Source organism: Bombyx mori, chromosome 21 (genome assembly GCF_030269925.1).
Source record: "Bombyx mori chromosome 21, ASM3026992v2".
Lineage (NCBI taxonomy): Eukaryota > Metazoa > Arthropoda > Insecta > Lepidoptera > Bombycidae > Bombyx > Bombyx mori.
Genome location: NC_085127.1, coordinates 14,702,347 through 14,726,977, shown reverse-complemented (window position 1 = coordinate 14,726,977; position 24,631 = coordinate 14,702,347). Strand labels below are relative to the sequence as shown.

At 43.2% G+C, this 24,631-nt stretch overlaps 1 protein-coding gene across 4 annotated transcripts; it reads left to right on the top strand.

Annotated features, from left to right (window-relative positions):
• Nucleotides 1-2,507: 2,507 nt before the first annotated feature.
• Nucleotides 2,508-21,108, top strand: LOC101744746 (cytochrome P450 6k1). Of its 4 annotated transcripts, none has more exons than XM_038018516.2 (10): nucleotides 2,508-2,645; nucleotides 14,077-14,238; nucleotides 15,284-15,484; nucleotides 15,899-16,051; nucleotides 17,494-17,678; nucleotides 18,639-18,796; nucleotides 19,778-19,896; nucleotides 19,979-20,084; nucleotides 20,429-20,674; nucleotides 20,894-21,108. In XM_038018516.2, the coding sequence occupies exons 2-10, from the start codon at nucleotides 14,080-14,082 to the stop codon at nucleotides 21,064-21,066; spliced, it is 1,500 nt and encodes a 499-aa protein (XP_037874444.1). In that variant the 5' UTR covers nucleotides 2,508-2,645; nucleotides 14,077-14,079; the 3' UTR covers nucleotides 21,067-21,108. The 4 variants fall into 4 exon arrangements, with proteins under 4 accessions (XP_037874444.1, XP_062530767.1, XP_062530766.1 ...); XM_062674783.1 differs by having other exon boundaries at nucleotides 2,508-2,726; XM_062674782.1 differs by having other exon boundaries at nucleotides 2,508-3,324.
• The last annotated feature ends 3,523 nt before the right edge of the window (nucleotides 21,109-24,631 follow it).

Below are 24,631 nucleotides of genomic sequence, written 5' to 3'. Positions count from 1 at the left end.
GTGGCGCATTTACGTTGTAGATGGGCTCCAGTAACCACTTAACACCGGATTGGCTGTTAGCTCGTCCACCCATCTAAGCAATAAAATAAAAAAACTGTCACGTTATGACGTGCGCTTCATGCGTTTAAGATATACATACACTTAGTTTTCAAAGAAAATTATCCGCAAGGACCTAGTGAACTTTTATCAAAGCACACAGGAACCGGTTCTCCATAGTTCAAATCTTGTACTAAAATTAAAATGCTAATTTAAAATGAATTACAAATTCGATACAAGCTCCAGTTTATATACGACAGCTTTATATAATATTATACATTTCGCCAGCACTCCAGCCGAACGTGAAAGATTTACGTTGTATATATCTATATATCTATGTCAGATGGAAGAGGAGCGCTCATTGAATTTCATAAGGCGTCCCATGATTTACTGCATTTTGTTAATTAAATAGGTTACATAAGAAAATTTCACTGAATGGCCCTTATTAGAAAAGGTTTTCTATGCAGCAGTGGATTAATTCTGAACTGTCGAAGATGAACAAAAATTATGTCTTTTTGTCGTTTTCAAAACCTCATGTCAGTGAATACACGAATAGGTTTGTATTTTGAAACTAAAAGTAAAACTATACAGTTGTGAATGATCGTTATGGCTTAATAGATTAGACGCAGGATATGCTGGCGTGGTGCGATGCTATTATGCCAAAATTCAAATCCCAAAGGCAGATACCAACTTTCTTAAACTGCTACTGATTCGATAGTGCAGTCGCTAACGCCCTTATCTGCCGCACCGAAGGTCATGGTTCGATTCCCACATCGGGTAAACGTTCGTGTGATGAACCGGTTTGTTTGCTTTTTGTCTCGCTGTTTATTATCTATTTATATTTATTTATAGATAGTAGTACATAAGTAATAGTATAGTATATAAGTAATAAGTATGTCGTCTTTATGACCCATAACGCAGCGAATTTGCTGGTGGTAGGACCTCTTGTGAGTCCGCACGGGTAGGTACCACCACACTCACAAGAGGACTCACAAGAGGTCCTACCGCCAGTATACATATGTACATAACGTTACAACTCCATACAAAATAGAGTTAACTTTTACGCTATCGAGAACGTTAAAAAACTCAAATTAAGCACACTGATCCGGATCCCACGGTCCAGTAGCAAGCTATCAAACCACAAGACGAATTAGGCTATATACGCCTTTCCCGGACACTCGGTTAAAATACTACATTAACCACCAAATTCGCACGCCGAATTATCATTTTCAACTCCGAAGTCCGACCCCCGAAATTCTACTTAAGAAAGTTCAGGGGAAACCTAATTAGGCCGTAAATTTAAAGCCAATAGAGTCTCCCAAGTATTTAATCCTCAAACGTCCAGTTGTAATTAATCTTTTAACGTTCGCGTAATTAGGGTGGGCCTTGGTACCTCGAAAGGGTTGAAACGGTAATTTAAGTAATGTTGGTCTAAAAGCCTCTTTTTTTCCTCTTTATTGGTATAAATTTGCTGTCCAATAACCCTTTGACACTAGGTGGTCCCTTCTAATAATCGTTATAACGATAGTCATTACAGTAATTCCTTGGCTTTTCACGAGCCCCGGCCTGTTTCGTCCATTTATCGTTTTTTGTCTAACAAATAAACGGAAATTTTAATCGTAAAAACGTGTTGTGTGTTGAGATTTATTTACTGTCCTACTGGCGTGCTCTGGAACTCACGGGTCCCGGCCAAAGACATGTGCAGGTCTCCATTTTATTGTAGTATAACTGGCTCACCGCTTAAACCAAAAAACATGATGGCTTCGTGGTAGAAACAGGCATCATGGCAAGGTACCCTTTTGCGAACAGAAGCTGTCGTGTCAGTCGCAGAAGCTGTCGTAACGGTTTCTTGTAAAATACATATTTATCTTCTTATTTTTTTTTTATTGTGAATAATTTCTTTTTTTTTTGTTCTCTGAGTACGTAGCGCGACACAATTTGGTTTATATGTATTATTCATTTCGTTTTTTTCTTGTACCGGGTCTGCGACATATTGTGTGTATCGAAATGCACCATTTCCGTGAGAATGGTTCTTCGGCGCGACACTAGCGCCACCACCTGCCTGCCTGTTAGTGCGGCAAAACAACAGAAACAGAGTTTGTCATGCGAAGCCGCTGTCGCCGCATCAGTACGCGTATAAAATTTAAATAGTGTGAAAAGTTTCCTCTTTCATATAAAAAACGGGAAGATAGTGACAATGATCTATGAAATGTGAAGGATAGATGGACCTATTCAGCCGGCAATACTCATCCTCGACCATGACCTTCGGATGTGGTTCTGGGACGAGTCACGGTAAGTCGTCAGACCTAGATCACATCCTAAGCAGAAGCTATTACTAGTAACCTGTTACATAATGTATTAAGCTTTTTATTGTAATTGTCTGTAAATTTTGCACATTTTAAAGTCGACCTTGTGCAGTAAAAAGATAAGAACAAGTGAGTTGATAACCCAGAGTGCGATAGGACTCGAAATACGACATTCCGATAGAGGCACCCGTCACGTGCGGACGTGCTCATCGTCCACTCGATCGCCCGGTCTTTGTTCGCCCGGCTTTTGTTAGCCCGGCCATTGTTCGCGCGGCCTGTGTTCGTGATACATCTGCCGACCAAGTGTGTTTCCTGGAAGCTTTTATTTGTTTTGTTTTAGTTATTTTTGTGTTCGTGGAACATTTGCCGACAAAGAGATTTCCTGCAAGTATTTATTTGTTTTGTTTCTTTTTGTAATTTCTGTTTTGTTGTGCTCTTTCTTTGTCCTGTAGTAATCGCGCCGCATTGCCACCTGTGTTCAATAGAACCGCTCTAGGTCCGAGAAGTTGGGGCCTCGCCGCAAGGCGAGTGTTTTCAAGACCCGGGGCCGCCCCACCTGGGTACTCAGCGATCATGGACGCTGTATTCGCGGAATTCCTCCGACTTCGCCACCCACAGCTCGCCTCAGAGTTTCTGGCCTTCAAGGCCAATCACACTGCGAGCCCTCTCGAGAACTCCGCCGCGCTCGCTGCTCCTGCGTCGCCTATACCTGCGTGCAGAGCTTCTGCATTGAGCACCGCAGCCTCTGTCGTGCCTGCCGCTCCCGTGTCGCCTATACTGGCGAGAAAAGCTGCTGCGTCGTCCGCCGTGACCATCGTTTCAGCTGAGCGATCATCCGCGGCCTCCGTCGCGCCCTCTAAAACACCTACACTTGCTCGTAGGTCGCCTGCACCCGCCTCCTCGTGCTCCGACTCTGACTCGGACATGGAGGTCGACCTCGCCCCCGCCTCATCGACGGATGGATTCACCCTGGTACAAAAGGGTAAGAAGCGTGCCGCGGAGTCTCGAGCTCCCGCGGCCGCTAAAATTAGCAAAGCTGTGAACGCGTCGCGCCCCCGCCCTCAGACTCCCGTTGCGCCCCCAGCCCGTGCCACTCCGTCGCCGCGTCCGGTGGCACAAAATAAAACCCAGACCCCTCCCCCGGTTATCCTTCAGGAGAAGGCAGCTTGGGATCGAGTTTGCCTGGCCCTTAAGGCCAAAAATATAAATTTCACGAATGCCCGTAACCTCGCGAACGGCATTCAAATTAAGGTTCAAACACCCGACGACCATAGGGCCCTCTCTTCTTACCTCCGTAAGGAACGTATAAGTTTCCATACTTATACGCTCCAGGAGGAGCGCGAACTCCGCGTTGTAATACGCGGAATCCCTAAGGAGTTAGATGTAGAGCTCGTCAAGGCCGATCTGTTAGAACAGGGCTTTCCAGTGAATTCTGTGCACCGTATGCACACCGGTCGCGGTAGGGAGCCATATAATATGGTTCTAGTCACCCTCCAGCCTACCCCCGAGGGTAAGAAAATCTTCAACACACAGACCGTCTGTAGGCTCTCCGGTATCGCCATCGAAGCCCCCCATAAAAAAGGCACTCCTAGCCAGTGCCATAACTGTCAATTGTACGGGCACTCTTCCCGTAACTGTCACGCGCGCCCCCGATGTGTTAAGTGTTTGGGCGATCACGCCACGGCCCTCTGCGCTCGCGACCAAAAAACCGCGACGGAACCGCCTAGTTGCGTCCTGTGTCGAACACAGGGTCACCCCGCGAATTACCGTGGTTGCCCCCGAGCCCCTAAAATAAATCGCCGCGTCGCCCGCCAAAACCGCCTCCGAGCTTCCGGCCCAGACATCAAAGCCTCGGCACCCTCTGCGTCGCAGGCTAAGCCAGCGTTCGTTCCGGCGGCGGTGCCCAGTGTCTCGGCCTGGGCAAAACCGCTGCCGTACACGAACACGGCTACAACTCCCTCCTCCGCAAATCGTCCCGCCCCCGCGACTCGTCCCTCTCCCGCGACTTGCCCTCCGACCGCGTCCGAAAATCTCGCTTTAGCGATCGACTTCTTTCAGTCGATCAACTTTGAGCGCGTTAACGCTTTGGGCGACGCCATTCGCGCTGCCTCCACTGCACAACACTTTATCGCCGTTGTGCAGGAATACGCCGACGTATACGCGTCATTAAATACGTACGTCTGTGGTGAATGGTTTTTCACACACAGATTAACAACGGGAGACGTCCGGAAGAAAAGAAAGACAGGCTGTCAGATTGAGGGAAAAATGTCATGAGATAAAAATTTGTGTTTTACGTTTTTAAAAGGTTCAAAGGATAAAAACCAATTGATTGTTAATGTATACGATTTTAAGGTGCGTGTGGAATAAATAAGTGCTTCCTATACTGCAGTTTGAGTTTAATCCGCAACGACGACAGTTGACAACATATTTCCTAAAATGGTGACCCCGACACGAGAAATTGAGATGTCCCGTTGAAGCCGCGGACGTAATAACGGATGTAGTAACGCAATATAGAAGCCTGCTTTCAATAAATCCACGGAGAACCACAGAAATTAATCGCAAATGTTCATTTCCTTATTACGCCTGAACATTTTTTCGACAATTTAATTATCAATTTCGCAAGTATTAGTGAGGTCTAATACGAACACCATCAGTGCTGCAGTCTATATATTAGGGACTCTAATAAAAAATAGAATTTCGTATTAAAAACCTTAATGTTATTTATTTCCTTTAATTTTTTATTTTTCTGTGAATGTATTAACCAATATTAATTTTAGTTAAAAAAAAAAATTTAATACCATTTTGTATTGTAATATAATACTATAATTGGTTATATGTATAATTCGTGCTGAGCGTGTGGTATAGTTAACATTATTTATACAGTTTTATATTATTAAACGAAGTTTATATTTTTCTTCTTAACAATGGCCAGTCAAGAAATACAGGAACAACTGCAACAACTCTTGGCTGCAAATGCAGCGCTACAAAAACAACTTGAAGGAAATGAGAGAGAAACAAAAGTTTGTAGAGTTACAGTCAAATTGCCTACATTTTGGGCTGACAAACCAGCTGTTTGGTTTGCTCAAATTGAAGCTCAATTCCAAATTGCCAATATTGTGACAGATACTACTAAATATAATTATGTTGTAGGTCACCTTGACCAAAGAATAGCTGGAGAGGTTGAAGACATAATAACAAACCCACCAACTGAAGAAAAATATGAAAAATTAAAAAGCATACTTATTCAGCGCCTTTCTGTATCACAAGAAAAAAGAGTTCGACAACTTCTGAGTGATGAAGAACTTGGGGATAGAAAACCATCACAGTTCCTCCGACACCTACGCTCTCTTGCAGGAAGCACACTCACAGACGACAATATTATACGCCAACTTTGGTTACGCCGCTTGCCTCATCAGGCTCAAGCTATACTGGCAGCACAGGCTGACCTTGGCCTTGACAAATTGTCAGAACTAGCCGACAAAATTCTTGAGTTGGCCCAAACTCCTCCTATGGTATGTTCGACCGCAACATCTTCGAACAGTTTAACGCTTGGTTCATTAGCCAAACAACTAGAAGAGATCAGTAGCCAAGTTGCTGTCCTATCTAGGCGACAGAGCCGCCCTTATCGTGACAGATCATCATCTCGCGGCCCTAAAATTTGTTGGTATCATCGGAGGTGGGGCAATAATGCAACTAAATGTGTAACTCCTTGCACCTGGAAGGCGGAAAACCCAAACAGCAGTCAGTAATGGCGGCAACTGATTGCCATAGTATTGGCCGCCGCCTGTTTGTCATTGACCAAGTGACCAAGCACCGTTTTTTAATCGACACTGGATCAGACCTATGTTGTTTCCCCCATCACTGGTTACCAGTAAAGCGAAAGGCTACCAAATACGACTTAAGCGCTGCCAATGGTAGTTGCATTCGGACTTTCGGCACAATTAATTTAAATCTAAACTTCGGGCTACGCCGTAACTTTGTCTGGAAATTTGTCATAGCCGACGTTAACTCTGCAATTATCGGATCTGATTTTTTAGCGTTTTACAATCTTTTACCGGATTGCAGAAATGAAAGGATAGTTGATGGGACCACAGGACTATCATCAATTGCCTCAACCACTGATATTGATCAACCAAGTGTTCGAGCAGTTGCATCTGGAAAGGTCATTTTTACTGAATTATTAGCAGAATTTCCAGACATTACACGACCACCAGGGCTGCCTCGAGTCGTTAAGCACCATACGGTCCATTTCATCAAAACAACGGATGGGCCTCCGATTGCCTGCCGTCCCCGCCGCTTAGCCCCTCAGAAACTAGTTGCAGCTAAGAAAGAGTTCGAGGATATGGTGCAATCTGGTACAGCTCGACCATCCAAAAGTGCCTGGTCATCACCACTGCATATGACAATTAAAAAAGACGACACCTGGCGTCCATGCGGCGATTACCGGGCCCTAAACGCCAGAACAGTTCCAGATAGGTACCCCGTGCGCCATATTCACGATTTTGCTCATAACCTCTCTGGTTCAAAAGTTTTCAGCACCATCGATTTAGTAAAAGCTTATCACCAGATACCGATCGCTGAGGAGGACGTGCCGAAGACAGCAATTGTTACACCGTTTGGCCTCTTCGAATTCCCATTCATGACTTTTGGGCTTCGAAACGCGGGACAGACATTCCAGCGATTTATTGATGAGGTCACACGTGGTCTTGATTTCTGTTTTCCCTACGTTGATGACATCCTCGTTCATTCAGCTGATGAGAATCTTCATCTGAAACACCTTCGAACCCTCTTCGAACGTCTACAAGAATACGGAGTTGTAATTAACCCCTCCAAATGTACTCTGGGAGTAGATGAAGTTAACTTCTTGGGCTATCACATAAACAGTGAAGGGACACGCCCTCCTCAGGCTCGCATCCAAGTCTTATTGGACTTTCCACCTCCTGAGACGGTACAAGGTATGCGCCGATTTCTCGGTATGCTGAACTACTACCGGCGTTTTGTTCCACATGCTGCTCAGTTTCAGGCACCGCTAATTGAGGCTCTCGTAGCAACAAAGAGCAAGGGTGCCAGGCCATTTCCTTGGTCCCCAGAGCTACTTCAGCAATTTGAAGCCTGCAAGCAAAGCTTGTCCTCGGCGACGCTATTACAACATCCTGTGAGTAATTCTAGTTTAGGTCTGTTCACAGATGCCTCCAGTGTTCATATTGGGTCTTGCCTTCAGCAAAAGGTAAATGGTAAGTGGTTTCCGCTATCTTTTTTTAGTAAGAAACTCACACCCCAGCAAAGACAGTGGCCGACTTACTACAGAGAATTATTAGCGGTATACGAAAGTGTTCAACATTTTCGATATATTTTAGAAGTCCAGCATGCCACAATTTTTACCGACCACAAACCACTCTTATATGCTTTCTTACAGAGACGCGAGAAGCTGCCACCTCCTCAGTTAAACCAGTTGTTTTTTATAAGCCAATTCACGACTGACATACAGTATATTAAGGGCGAGGACAATATCGTTGCTGACACAATGTCACGCATCGATATCAACGCCATCGCGCTGGATCAAGATCACGATGCACTCGCGAAGTCTCAGGCTACAGATTCTGAATTGAAAAATCTGTTACAAAATGGCTCTAGCCTGAGCCTAACTAAAATCAGCCCTCCAGAAGCGAAATCGGCAATTTATTGTGACGTTTCTACAGGTAAGCCACGTCCGTATTTGACCCCTTCCTTTCGAAGAACCGCGTTCAACCAACTGCACAACTTGAGTCATCCTGGTATCCGTGCTACCACACGCCTCGTGTCAGAACGTTTCGTTTGGCCATCGATGAAAAGGGACTGCCGTATTTGGTCTCGAAGCTGTGACGCATGTCAACGTAGCAAAGTTTCAAGACACAACTCAGCTCCTACTGGAAACTTTAACACACCATCCGGTCGCTTCATGCACGTGCATATAGACATTGTAGGGCCATTACCGGTTTGCAACGAATACCGATATTGTTTGACGGCAATTGATAGGGTTTCCAGGTGGCCAGAGGTGTGGCCTATGCGCACCATCACGGCAGAGGAAGTGGTGGAAACTTTTACCAGGGAGTGGATTTCCCGTTTTGGAGTACCGTCAATAATCACAACAGACCAAGGATCTCAATTTGAATCCGATTTGTTTAACCGGCTGCTGCTTCGATTCGCCACCAAGCGTATAAGGACTACCTCATATCATCCCTGCGCAAACGGAATGATTGAACGTGTCCATAGACAGCTCAAGGCGGCATTAATATGCCATCAAGATTCATGGGTAAGATCCCTTCCCATGGTTTTGCTGGGAATGCGGTCAGCCTTTAAAGAAGATTTGGAAGCCACAGTCGCAGAAACGGTGTACGGTGAACCTTTAAGACTCCCTGGAGAGCTGTTAATAGCTTCCTCGTCAATAGAAAAAATTGAGGATGCCACCGACTTTGTGGTACAATTGCGTAACAAAATGTCATCTATACGCCCAGTGCCTGCTTCTCGACATTGTAAAAACTCTCCATTTATATTCAAGGAATTGGAAAGCGCTTCTCATGTTTTCCTGAGAGACGATACCATCCGCAGGGCATTGCAGCCGCCATATACAGGTCCATATAGAGTATTAGAACGCTCCCCTGATGGGAAAACGTTCACACTGTCCATAAAAAATAACAAAGTTGTCGTGAGTGTAGACAGACTTAAGCCGGCTTTCATAGATCACATTGATGATGAACGGAAGCAAGCCGAGCCTTTGTCTTGTCAGCAAAATCAAGCCTTACGACCAATGGATCTGGAAAATCCGCCGCTGTTGCCGCTGCCAACAAGGCCGCTGTCAATTCCAATAAAAATTCAAGGTGAGAAAACAAAAGAGCCTTATACCACACGCTCAGGCAGACGTGTCAGATTTAAAAAAATTACTGATTTATAAGAACTACTTGTATCTTGTTACCTGTTGTTACCTATCGTTACCTTGTACTTGTTACTTGTTACCTGTAATTTTCACTTATAATTCTTCGTTTTATACAATTATTCTTGTAATACATTCGCACGTATACCTAATTATGCGTAATATTAAGAGTATAGTGACAATTTTGATTAAGGGCTCTCAACTGGCGTATCTTTCTCCGTGGGGGTGTGGTGTGGTGAATGGTTTTTCACACACAGATTAACAACGGGAGACGTCCGGAAGAAAAGAAAGACAGGCTGTCAGATTGAGGGAAAAATGTCATGAGATAAAAATTTGTGTTTTACGTTTTTAAAAGGTTCAAAGGATAAAAACCAATTGATTGTTAATGTATACGATTTTAAGGTGCGTGTGGAATAAATAAGTGCTTCCTATACTGCAGTTTGAGTTTAATCCGCAACGACGACAGTTGACAACATATTTCCTAAACGTCCTCCCCTCACTCCGCCGGTAATCAATGGCGTATATAAGTAGAATAAAGCCCCTATCCGTAACGATAGGATTTTTTAACGCTTACGGTCTCGCAAATCAACGTGATCAGGTTTCTGACTTTTTGCGTGACCATCAAATTGATATCTTTTTAGTGCAGGAGACCCTACTTAAGCCCGCGCGCCGTGACCCTAAAATCGCGAACTATAACATGGTCAGGAACGACAGGCTCTCTGCCCGTGGTGGTGGTACCGTCATTTACTATAGAAGAGCCCTGCATTGCGTCCCGCTCGATCCTCCCGCGCTCGCTAATATCGAAGCATCAGTGTGCCGAATCTCACTGACGGGACACGCGCCGATCGTTATCGCGTCCGTTTATCTTCCACCGGATAAGATCGTTCTAAGCAGTGATATCGAGGCGCTGCTCGGTATGGGGAGCTCTGTCATTTTGGCGGGCGACCTAAACTGTAAACACATCAGGTGGAACTCACACACCACAACCCCGAATGGCAGGCGGCTTGACGCGTTAGTCGATGATCTCGCCTTCGATATCGTCGCTCCGCTAACCCCGACTCACTACCCGCTAAATATCGCGCATCGCCCGGATATACTCGACATAGCGTTATTAAAAAACGTAACTCTGCGCTTACACTCGATCGAAGTAGTTTCAGAGTTAGATTCAGACCACCGTCCCGTCGTTATGAAGCTCGGTCGCGCTCCCGATTCCGTTCCCGTCACGAGGACTGTGGTGGATTGGCACACGCTGGGCATCGGCCTGGCTGAATCTGATCCACCATCGCTCCCGTTTAACCCGGACTCTATCCCGTCTCCTCAGGATACCGCTGAAGCCATAGACATCTTAACGTCACACATCACCTCGACATTAGATAGGTCATCGAAACAAGTTGTAGCGGAGGACTTCCTTCACCGCTTCAAATTGTCCGACGATATTAGGGAACTCCTTAGAGCTAAAAACGCCTCGATACGCGCCTACGACAGGTATCCTACCGCGGCAAATCGTATTCGAATGCGTGCCCTACAACGCGATGTAAAGTCTCGCATCGCCGAAGTCCGAGATGTCAGATGGTCTGATTTCTTAGAAGGACTCGCGCCCTCCCAAAGGTCTTACTACCGCTTAGCTCGTACTCTCAAATCGGATACGGTAGTAACTATGCCCCCCCTCGTAGGCCCCTCAGGCCGACTCGCGGCGTTCGATGATGACGAAAAAGCAGAGCTGCTGGCCGATACATTGCAAACCCAGTGCACGCCCAGCACTCAATCCGTGGACCCTGTTCATGTAGAATTAGTAGACAGTGAGGTAGAACGCAGAGCCTCCTTGCCACCCTTGGATGCGTTACCACCCGTCACCCCGATGGAAGTTAAAGACTTGATCAAAGACCTACGTCCTCGCAAAGCTCCCGGTTCCGACGGTATATCTAACCGTGTTATTAAACTTTTACCCGTCCAACTCATCGTGATGTTGGCATCTATTTTTAATGCCGCTATGGCTAACTGTATCTTTCCCGCGGTGTGGAAAGAAGCGGACGTTATCGGCATACATAAACCCGGTAAACCAAAAAATCATCCGACGAGCTACCGCCCGATTAGCCTCCTCATGTCTCTAGGCAAACTGTATGAGCGTCTGCTCTACAAACGCCTCAGAGACTTCGTCTCATCCAAGGGCATTCTCATCGATGAACAATTCGGATTCCGTACAAATCACTCATGCGTTCAACAGGTGCACCGCCTCACGGAGCACATTCTTGTGGGGCTTAATCGACCAAAACCGTTATACACGGGAGCTCTCTTCTTCGACGTCGCCAAAGCGTTCGACAAAGTCTGGCACAATGGTTTGATTTTCAAACTATTCAACATGGGCGTGCCGGATAGTCTCGTGCTCATCATACGGGACTTCTTGTCGAACCGCTCTTTTCGATATCGAGTCGAGGGAACCCGCTCCTCCCCACGATCTCTCACAGCTGGAGTCCCGCAAGGCTCTGTCCTCTCACCCCTCCTATTTAGCTTATTCGTCAACGATATTCCCCGGTCGCCGCCGACCCATTTAGCTTTATTCGCCGACGACACGACTGTTTACTATTCTAGTAGAAATAAGTCCCTAATCGCGAAGAAGCTTCAGAGCGCAGCCCTAGCCCTAGGACAGTGGTTCCGAAAATGGCGCATAGACATCAACCCAGCGAAAAGTACTGCGGTGCTATTTCAGAGGGGAAGCTCCACACGGATTTCCTCCCGGATTAGGAGGAGGAATCTCACACCCCCGATTACTCTCTTTAGACAACCCATACCCTGGGCCAGGAAGGTCAAGTACCTGGGCGTTACCCTGGATGCATCGATGACATTCCGCCCGCATATAAAATCAGTCCGTGACCGTGCCGCGTTTATTCTCGGTAGACTCTACCCCATGATCTGTAAGCGGAGTAAAATGTCCCTTCGGAACAAGGTGACACTTTACAAAACTTGCATAAGGCCCGTCATGACTTACGCGAGTGTGGTGTTCGCTCACGCGGCCCGCACACACATAGACACCCTCCAATCCCTACAATCCCGCTTTTGCAGGTTAGCTGTCGGGGCTCCGTGGTTCGTGAGGAACGTTGACCTACACGACGACCTGGGCCTCGAATCAATTCGGAAATACATGAAGTCAGCGTCGGAACGATACTTCGATAAGGTATGCGTCATGATAATCGCCTTATCGTTGCCGCCGTTGACTACTCCCCGAATCCTGATCATGCAGGAGCCAGTCACCGTCGACGCCCTAGACACGTCCTTACGGATCCATCAGATCCAATAACCTTTGCATTAGATGCCTTCAGCTCTAATACTAGAGGCAGGCTTAGGGACCCCGGTAACCGTACTCGTCGAACTCGACAAAGAGGTCGACGTGCAACCTAACCCATGCATCAGCCCGCTGAGTTTCTCGCCGGATCTTCTCAGCGGGTCGCGATTCCGATCCGGTAGTAGATTCATTCGCGAAACAATTGCTCTTGAGTTGTTAGGTCTCCTTCGGAGGCGCTCGGGCAGTTGTTAGCAAATCCCACCCCTCTTGGCTGAGCCTTTGCTCGCCCACCTGTCCTGGTGAAACTGGAAAGGCCTTCGGGCCACCAGTAAACTTTCAATCATAAAAAAAAAAAAAAAAAAAAAAAAAAAAAAAAAAAAAAAAAAAAAAAAAAAAAAAAAAAAAAAAAAGACTCGAAATACGTCTGCTCCGACCGTGAAAGAATAATTGCAGATCACTTGTCAAAATTGAATTTTTCTGAGAACGCGGTACACTCTATTGTATAATTTGGAGTGTGAATACGAAATAACAACTTGAACTTGCAGTTGTCCTTGGGCCCTGTGACAGCCGCTACAGAACATAATTGAGTTTTTGAGCTTATATTTCAATTTGGGTACCGCTTTTAGGTTCTTAGATCCGTGAGTTCAACAACAGGCAAGCTTTGATTTTATTGTGTTTTTTTCCTTCCTATTCGCTTCTATCCCATTGCTACCTACTCCCGAACGAGTACATGAGCTCACGGGCTCAACCTGAGAGAAGAGCAGTGATTCGCAGAATCTACCATCGGATCGTAATCGCGACCCACTGAGAATATCCGGCGAGACTGGTGACTTACTGGTGGTAGGACCTCTTGTGAGTCCGCACGGGTAGGTACCACCACCCTGCCTATTTCTACCGTGAAGCAGTAATGCGTTTCGGTTTGAAGGGTGGGGTAGCCGTTGTAACTATACTGAGAACTTATAACTTATATCTCAAGGTGGGTGGCGCATTTACGTTGTAGATGTCTATGGGCTCTAGTAACCACTTAACACCAGGTGGGCTGTGAGCTCGTCCAACCATCTAAGCAATAAAAAAATAAAAAACTCAGTGGGCTGTATCTATAGGTTTATCTGTCTATCTGGAGCAACACAAAAGATAATCACGAACCATACAAAAACAATCAACCTACGGAACTCTACATTTAATGGAGAGCTTCATTTCATAAGACAAAATACACTGTCGGTTAAATAAAATAACTAAATACATAATTTTTATTTTTGATAATTAGTTTGTTTGCGATACTGTCGTGAGAGACACGCTGCAGAGCCACATTCAATTATTGAACATTTCAAGCAATCCATTCAAATGTTTCATTGAACCGAGGTGAATTGGTAGAGCTTTTTTTTTTCTTCTACATCTCCACCGTTTTGTTAGGGAAATAGGCTGTGACTAAAATTCAAGGTACAAGGCATCTTGATATCTGGTGCAGTCTAGACCAGTTTAGTCTTCAGTGAGGACAGCTCTACAGTCTATGCAGCTATTATTTGTAAATGCTCTGATTACAGAAGATGCTGTTCATCATCATATTTATTTTTATACTTTTGCTGCTAACGTGGTGGTTAATTCGCTGGCAGCAAGTAAAGAGCTATTGGGCCGCGAGAAATGTACCTCATGAGCCACCTCATCCAGTCTTGGGAAGCCTGACATTCCTGCAAAAGGAAAATCCTGTAAGCTATTTTTGTCACTAACTACTAATGAATTTAAAAAGTCACATAGTTCAACGGCTTGGAAAATAGTTTTTAGAGTAAGAGTGAAGTTTTGTTTCGCTGTGATTCGAGAAAACATTCTGCAGAACGGACGCGAGGAGAAAGTTAACAAGAAACATTTATAATAATTAACTAATACTTTTTCGGTTGTAAGTTTCAACCATATTTCATTGTTCTCAATATCTGACGGTGGGCACCTGCTTTTACGGAACCACCTACTTATTGCCGGTATGATGTGAAGGGCACTTGTTTTGCAATGTTTAGAATTTTAAGTGTAATAATAATTATATAATAGAAGTACTACTACATAAAAAAAAAAAAACATTTGATCATATTTTTTTTTTCAAATAACGGGGATGATGTAGTGTGTAAACATTCAAGTATGTATACAGCCTTATTTAAAGTGCTTCTTCAGCACTAATGTCTTACTGTCTTGTAACTAAATACATATTTTACACAATAAACCGAACCTTCAAACGGAATGGACGTATTATTTACTCTCGTCTAAACCATCGTGACCAGACCACACCACACCTTCGAACATGAACCATTTTTTAAATTCTCATGTAATAAGGTATATTATTACTCTTATTAGGTACGATTAAACGGATGGCACTAACTAACTGTGGTTATGATAGTTTAAAACATATTCAGATAGAAGACACTAAGAATAAAGTGTCGCACAAAGAAAGAACAAAGTTCGTATCTAGCTTCGGTATTCGAACGTTTACTGGTAGGACCTCTTGTGAGTCCGCACGGATAGGTACCACCGCCCTGCCTATTTCCGCCTTGAAGCAGTGATGTGTTTCGGCTCGAAGGGTGAGACAGCCGTTGTAACTATACTGAGACCTTAGAACTTATATCTCTAGATGGGTGGCGCATTTACGTTGTAGATGTCTATGGGCCCCAGTAACCACTTAACACCAGGTGCGCTGTGAGCTCGTCCACCCATCTAAGCAATAAAAATAAAAAAGACAAAAAAAAATACGATTGTATTTTCTTTCAGTCCATTTGGCTAATAAAACTTTACAAGAAGTTTCCGTTTCCTTACATTGGAATATGGTTGTTTTGGAAACCAGCCTTGATCATCAATTCTCCGGAACTCGCGCGGCAGATTCTTACTAAGGACGCGGATACATTCAGAAACAGATTCTCGAATGCCGGCAAGTCGGATCCTGTTGGAGCACTGAACCTGTTTATGATTAATGTTAGTTTTATTATTATTATTATTTATATGGTTCAATTGAAACATTACTCGACAACAAAGCCAAAAGTTCTAGTGGCCATTATGTCAACTTCTTGGGAACGTTTTTGTGAGTTATGATAGACAAACAAACTCACAGATCACCTGATGTTAAGTAGCTACCGGAATTCAGCACAATCTAAATGTTGTTGTCCGCTAAGAGATAAAATCGATGTCTCATAGCACTGGCACCCTTCAAACTGAAGCTCAGGGTTACTTCGCAGAAGAAACAGACATGTTAGTTAAAGACATTTAAGCAACAGAAACAGAATTAATAGCGTTCCCAACAAACGCGAAGGCCCAAAACCCCATATAACTTGTAATACTAAAGTACTAGTGCATGTGATAATAATGCAACCAAAAAAATCTGTTTTGCAGGATCCAGTCTGGTCTTCCGTGCGACGTCGCTTGACTCCTGTCTTCACAAAATTAAAATTACAAGCATTATACCCAATACTCATCAGGAAATCTAACGATCTAAAGAAACGAATAAAAGAAGACACTGAGAAAAATATTAAGATAAATTTGAGAGTGAGCATTCACGTAATCAGATGTTAATCAGATAGAAGGATTAGGTCTAAATTATGGTTTGATTTTTAATCAGTCGTCTCTGAAAATGAAAAATGTTAAGTATTTACATTATCTTTTACCGGCTAGTGAGAAAGGAGCTCATGGGCCACTTAATACCGGTGGAAGATCAGCGTCGAAATACCAACTGAGTTGCTACTTTTAGCATCGCTGAGCCGGTAACATTTTCCAAGCCTCATTATAGTTTTTTGCTGCTTTATGTTTATTATGCTTGGGATAAAATAAATTGACATCAAAATATAAGATTGAAGCCCCAATTGCATTAGAACTCACGACTAAACAGTACTATTTTAAAATTCACGAACTTCCAAATTCATAGAAAAACCAGATCCACAAAAATTAGATCAAAACGCATAATAAAACTTAATTCTTGTCGTATTCATCTTGTAGATGAGAAAATAGTCCATATACTACTCTATCGTGAGCCATGACATATGTTAATCACCCTGGAGTGGAAGAGAAGCTATGGAACTTTCACTATACTTTGGTATTTTTGGGCCAAGGCCAAACCTGCCATTGCTGCTATGTCGAAACGGAAATCTTCAGGATTTTTTTTTATTGCTTAGGTGGGTGCACGAGCTCACAGCCCACCTGGTGTTAAGTGGTTACTGGAGCCCATAGACATATACAACGTACATGCGCCACCCACCTTGAGATATAAGTTCTAAGATCTCAGTATAGTTACAACGGCTGCTCCACTCTTCAAACCGAAACGCATTACTGCTTCACGGCAGAAATAGGCAGGGCGGTGGTACCTACACGCGTGGACTCACAAGAGGTCCTACCACCAGTAAAATAAGCAAGATAGCTTAAGGAATCCAGTAAACAAATCCCCTGCACTCTTACCCTACGTGAATTTGCCTCGTACGGGGGAGGTAGGGAAGGCGCTTTTAGTCTACACCACCACATCAAAGACACCTGACTAACGAAGCCATCGGCGATAACGGCTCCACGACTTGATCCTGCCGAGTTCGGATATCCCAGAAGGTGCCGTTGATAAACCTTTATAAAGGTATTTTCAACGGGAACCAGTTTACCGGGTCGGATCACTGTACACCAACAACCAACCACTCTGCTATTTAAACTCAACGTTACGCATCTTGTAGCTTCAACAGAGGTTGCCTTCTCATGACTAGCAACCGCGTCATCACTACATAGTATAAAATAAAGTCGCTTTCTCTGTCCCTATACCCCTATGTACGCTGAAATCTTTAAAACTACGCAACGGATTTTGATGCGGTTTTTTTTAATAGATAGAGTGATTGAAGAGGAAGGTTTATATGTATAATAACATCTATTAAATAGTGGACAAATCAATAATAAATTACAGTTTCCGAAGTGAGGGCGGGTCACTAGTAATAATATAATATGTGATTTTTTTGCAGTCACTGTTCGTTGATTATAGCACTGACATTCTCGGAGAAGCCGCCTTTGGAGTCAGCAGTAATTCAATAACAACCGGAGAGAGTGCTATGAGAGAGGTCACTAAAGATTTCATGAAGTTTGACTGGCTGAGAGGATTGCAGTGGTCATGTATATTCTTCTTCCCGGAACTAGCAGATTTTTTTAGGTTAAAGTCTTTTGCTTTTGCAGCTTCGGTACATACGTGTTGTAAAAAAATTAGTTTACCCAGATTGAGCCTGATGGTGCTCTTCCTGATTTATTCTTATATTAATGAGCCTTCTCCGAACACCGAAATTGATTGTCTGACCAAAATCACCTTTTTTTTCACGCCGGGGAATCCATTTACGGATAACCGGTCGAGAGGGGTAACAGACCGGGTTATGTCGGACTCCGGCGCCTCCAGAAAAGAAGAGGGAGAAGAGGAAGACCTGGGTCCTCTTCCAATTCCTGCCGGGAGACTACGCCTTGAGAAAGACGCGCGAGACGCTGCACGGTATCAGCCACGCAAGAGCTACCCCGCAAAACCGACTACCGACTAAACCCCATCGAGCTCCACCACTCCGACTCCACGAAACCCACGGTACCGCACAGTGCGCGCTGAAGGTTCGCCGTCACCGGTATCCGTCCTGACGTAAGGATGGGATTCCATCCCCGGGAAGATCCCGCAGGACGTCGTCTCGGGAGACACACCGTGAGCGGTGCACAGAAGCCACCTTGCACCGCATCACCATCGGACCGACAACCGAGTACCGGGCGCCCCCGCACCCGGCACCCGACAGCCCCTACGGGAGATGAACGGGAGCTTCGCGCCCGTGCCGCCCACTCCGCCTTCTTCGCTGAGAATCCGAAGAGGGATCCCACTCCCTTTCGCGCTCCTCAGCCTCACGGAACGCCATGACCAGGTCGCAAAACCTGGTCATGGCGTCCCAAGAATTCTGGTCCTCTAGCATGCGGGCGATGACATCCCGCAAGGAGAGGTCTCTCCCCAGCACCGCGATGAGGTCCCGCCGCGAGTGCTCCCAACGCGGGCACGCTTCGAGTGCGTGCTGAGCGTCATCGTCCGGATACCCGCACTGGTGGCAAATCACCTGGAAATTACATATCAAGTACATACTAAATGTTTCAGGTGTAAACTGTTCCCGAAAGAATCTTTGGAAATTCTTAGGAAAATATACAGAACGATGGTTGCTGAACGGAGTAAAAGCCAAAGCATTTCGGGAAAGAGTAAAGATCTACTTGATGCTCTGATGGCCATGAAAATAGAGGCAGCTGCAGAGAATGAAGGTAACGTGCAAATTTAATTAACAGTTTTTGCCATAACATTATTTGTACCTTTATCATAGACTTAAATTGTGCTTAATGCTTGCTCAACATGACATTAACCCATTGCGGTCCTGGGACTAATGTTATACTATATGTCCAATATCAGTGAACTCTGGACCTCAAACGGTTTACTTACAATGCCTTTTTTGGCAATGTATAACGTATTGCATTAGAATTGGGATCATCACCTCATATGTGTGTCAAGGTACACGGAAGCATTCATTTTATTATATTCTAGCGACCCCGGCGAACTTTATTCCGCCTTAGAGGCAATAAATGAGCAGACTTTTGATCAAGGTCAATTTTTTATTTGGATATTTAATGTAAATTAAAAAAGCAAGTATTTTAATGATTCTTTATTGGCCATGTATTTTAGTTATTATTATTATATTTTCTTGTTCTTCTTCAGTCCTTTCACTCGCAAAGTTTCAAATCCTAGTTGCATTACGATTTCGTCGGGAAAGATTTGATCGTGTTGGTCGCGGCATGGCTTTCTTAATGATTACCTATCTCGGCACAATAAGCTAATCGAAACTCGAAATAAACACATCAACCGGTCAACTTCAAAATTCTACTATAATTAACCATAAACTACATTACGTTTAGCTGTCAGTTGCGTTTTGTTATTCCACATCTGTTGTGTTTTGTTATACCACATTTTATGTCACATTCCACAGAAACGTGATTAAAAGTATCCTATGTACTTCTCCTGATCCTAAGCTACCTCCCCACCAATTTTCAGCCAAATCAGTTCAGCCGTTCTTGAGCTATAAATAGTGTAACTAACACGACTTTCTTTTATATATATATATAGATATGGGTTCCAAGCACCACTTCCAAACACCAAATGAACAAGGAGCACAATTGTTCAACTACTGCAATAGTCAAATTGGAAGTTTTGATGCAACTAAATCTCATGGTAAAATCGTTCTTAAATTTCAGTTTACAACGAAGACCTATTATTTGCGCAAGCAACATTGTTTGTTCAAGCTGGATTTGAAACGACCTCGTCAGCAATTACTTTTGCTATTTATGAATTAGCTTACAATCCAGAAATACAGGTACCTAATCATAAAGGACGTTAATAAGATTCAGTCAATCCTATCACTTATAATTAATTAAAAATATATTTTTGTGTTTCAGGAACGTCTGTACAGAGAGATAGTGGAAGCCAAACAGAAGATGGAGGGCAATGAACTTGATGGAGTAGTACTATCTAACTTACAATATCTTAACTGTGTTATTAATGGTGGGTAACAAGGCAACGGCAAGATTGTTGACACAGTATAATGATAATCAATGATAAAAAATAAAACTGGAGAAGATTGAGCCTATCTTATATTATTCGAAATCGAAGTTGATCTTCCGTAGGCACTAAAGGAAGACGCTTCCGTAAAACTTACATGTTCTAATGAATAAAAAGCTGCAATGTACGGTACTACGATGCCCGGACTCAAAATACCTTTTTTCGTGGGGCCTAAAGGATAAAACGGCCGGGGCATTCGTATCATACGGTGCAACGGTGTATGAATCCCGCAGAAAAGTACCAATTTCTAAAGTAAAATTTTAACATTATTTATTATCTGACCACAGAAACCCTACGGAAATACCCGTCTCTCGGTTGGTTAGACCGGGTATCTTCACAAAGCTACAAAGTGGACGATACGCTGACCGTACCAGCTGGAACTGCGGTGTATGTCAACGTGGCTGGGATCCAATCCGATCCTCAGCTATTTCCAAAACCTGAAGAGTTTATCCCGGAGCGGTTCAACACAGACAATAACAATATCAAGCCGTTTACTTTCATACCTTTTGGAGAAGGTCCTAGACAATGTATAGGTAAGGACTGTGCCTTGTTGAAAGCGCTGATTATTACGGCCACCCAAACACCAATGCGGTCTCTAACTTTAAAGTATATGGTCAATCGAAGGCTCTGTACTCCTTCTCTAAGAAAAACTGTTTTTCCCTTCCAAATATGGATACAAATACATTCTAATGAAGTGTTTGTCTCCTATTTTGAAATAATTTAACCTGTACATTGTTATTTATTTCCTGCAGGTATACGTTTTGGCTATCAAGCGATACAATTTGGATTATCTGCAATTATTCTGAACTTTAAATTGCGTCCCATAGAAGGGTCACCGCTGCCTAACAACTGTCATATTGAAAGCAAAGGGTTTGTTTACACTGCCGATCATCCCTTGCATATACAGTTCGTGCCCAGGAACTGATCATTAATATCGCAAAGCCTTAATTAAAATAAATTAAATCAATTTCCAGTGTTTTTTTTTTAACCAAAATCTCCATTTCTTTTCTGATTCACAATGACTGCCAATAATGTCTCATCGAGTAGAATTATGGCTATAAATAGGAAAATATTCCGGTCTGTTGTCTTCAGACGTTGAGATTTATGTTTAAGGTTACATCTGTTAATACTATAAAATTGAAAGCTCTCTTGGACCAGACGACTCGAATTCATTCTAAGAAAACGCCCGATGGACTTATATCAAACGGTGCGTCTTTGCCGATGCTCAAATGACGCAGCATGTATAATTATTTCTAAGAAAATACTTCCTAAAGAGGTGTTTATGAATAATTACGGCCGACTTCCAGGAAGAAAGAATTTTGAAAACGTATTTTTTTTTTCTTACCTGGGTGGATGAGGTCACAGCCCACCTGGTGTTAAGTGGTCATTGGAGCCCATAGACATTTACAACGTAAATGCGCCACCCACCTTGAGATATAAGTTCTAAGGTCTCAGTATAGTTACAACGGCTACCCCACCCTTCAAACCGAAACACATTGCTGCTTCACGGCAGAAATAAGCGGGGTGGTGGTACCTACCCGCGCGGACTCACAAGAGATCCCACCACCAGTAATTACGCAAATTATAATTTTGCAGGTTTGATTTTAATCACACGATGTTGTTCCTTCACCGTGGAAGTCAATCGTGAACATTTGTTAAGTACGTATTTCATTAGGAAAATTGGTACCCGCCTGCGAGATTCGAACACCGTTGCATCGCTAGATACGAATGCACCGAACGTCTTATTCTTTAGGCCACGACGACTCCGCGGAAATTTACACATTTAGCGGTTTTGATTTATATTAAATGTGTAAATGTGTAAATTTGTATAACTATTTTTTGGGGATATAACGACGGAGAGAAGATCTTCCACCGAGCGGGTGACCGACAGTCCAAATCTTGTTGTTCGGAACTTGTATATATGCGAGCTTATCTTGAAAATGCCGTAAGCCAGATTCAGGTATCCGTCAAATATCTTGTGTTGTATGATGGCTACCCGCCACATTATTATTCAGGGGGCATTGATATATATTGTGACATGTTAGGTGGTGGAAAGGAAGTGAACCTAACAGCCGAGGTACCACTATCCTGCCTACTTGTACCGCGAAGCAGTCCTGCTGGTCGGGTTCAAGAGTGAGACATCCGCTGTACCCAATCATGAAAAGTTTGACATCACGGTTCAAGATGGAGGCGGCAACCACGATGATATCTACGTGCTTGAAAGGGCTAACTGGAATTATAGTACCGTATACTTCTAGAATTAACTCTTTTCTACGATAATAACTAACAGTAACGTATGCTTCTTCAAAATAGACTCCAAAAGAGCCGTGACCGGCAGCGTCTTGACTAAACTGTACACATTATTGATATTTTCGAACCATACTGGCTATTTAACATCAAGTGAACTGGTATGCCTTCGAATATGTAAATGAAGATCAATAGCATCCTCTGAGCTAACATACTCTAACTTCAATGATGAGTAAAATACTTAAATAAGTAGGTCGTGCAGGGTTATGGCTGTGATTCCGGCGACCGCCAACTGGGACTTCGCCAAGTATCGCGGTTCATGTGTGGATATTATGTTCCGCTGTGAGTGTTTAAGATTTACTGCTTTTTTGTTTAAATACACCAATATAAAAAAGTAGTTAAAATGGAGAGCAAAAGTGATAAGTAGCATTGTATATTCATTAGCAATCTAAAAGGTCTGAGAGCTCCGAAAGGTCATGTCGTCATCTATAGAATAAATAAAAGATACAAAATATAGGAAACTAGCCGTACTCGCCCGCTTCGTTGGGCATTTAAAATTAACATTATTATTTGTTGTCATTATTATTAGGGAGTCTAACACTCACATTAAGTACATGTATTTTCTACATGGATACCAAGTTTCAAGTCAGTCGGATGCACGGTTCAGTAGTTATAACGGAACATCCGTAAAAAACACTGTATATTTATAAATTAGTATAGATAGGAAATTTCCAAATAGGAAAATGAATTTTGCCCCAATGGCGGGCGCAGCAAGTGTGTATAACGATACCTTCACCCGACATGCCTATCCAAGAAATACATTTTAAAGTCACTCAGGAGATATGGTTTATGTGATCCTGGTTTTCTCAAATCTTTGCCGTTACTGAGTCATCTATTAAGAGCTTCTCAAGAACATCTTCATCACAGTTTTCCCACTTTACCATACGTAATATAGAGACCCGGATATTAAGTTCGTATACAGAAGCTCATCTTATTTCAATTACGCCAAAATATCACTGCTCATCTCTAAGCACTAATTACTAATCTAACATATTAAAATTAATATTAGCGCCTCTGGTTATTCGAAAGAGCTTGCCAGTAGTTTTCCGTATTCCAATCTTTACACAGTTATTCCTAGCACTCCGGGTCTCCTTCGGAATAAGATGGCAATTTTCATAGTAGAGTAGTAAATAAAAATCACCACTTACCATTAAATCATGCACCGGTCACAGTCTCATTACTTAGACAACCTCGTAATGATTTTTTTTAACATTAATAAAACCTAAACACAAAGACGCTGAATAAAAATGTATTTTTTAATTAAAGTCCAAAAGGGCACTCGCACAGAGCTACGAATAATAAAATATAATAAAAGGGCTTCAGAGCCAGGTGGGGCTCGGCGTTATTCTGACATGATGACTTATTGTGCAATGGGACGTGTTTCATTATATTGTACCCATGCTCTCCTACTTTTCTTTAAATTTTCAGACACATTTACTTTACAATTAAATCTCATCCTATACCTTCACTATGACAACATTATTGCTTAGATGGGTGGACGAGCTCACAGCCCACCTAGTGTTAAGTGGTTACTGGAGCCCATAGACATCTACAACGTAAATGCGCCACCCACCTTGAGATATAAGTTCTAAGGTCTCAAGCATAGTTACAACGGCTGCCCCACCCTTCAAACCGAAACGCATTACTACTTCACGACAGAAATAGGCAGAGTGGTGGTACCTACCTGCGCGGACTCACAAGATGTCCTAGCACCAGTAATTACGCAAATTATAATTCTGCGGGTTTTGATTTTTATTACACGATGCTATTCCTTCACCGTGGAAGTCAATCGTGGTTATTTGTTGAGTACGTATTTCATTAGAAAAATTAGTACCCGTCTGGGATTCGAACACCGGTGCATCGCTCAACACGAATGCACCGGACGTCTTTCTTATACTTTAGACCAAGACGACTCTGAAATAAATTAAATAAAAAAAAAATTTACGTTGGAAGCTATGAGGATATTAAAACAAGTATTAAATTTATACAGAAAAATATTTAAATGTGACCAGATAAATAATAATTATGTTTTTGGTAAATTTGTACGACAGTCAGCGCAGCCACCATAATCAAAGAGCGAACCAGTTGTCAAGTGATTAAAACAATCTTCAATTAAAATTCCTCTTCCTTGATAGCGATTGAAATTTCCGTGCACATTTAAAATAAAAGAGAGGACAAATTGA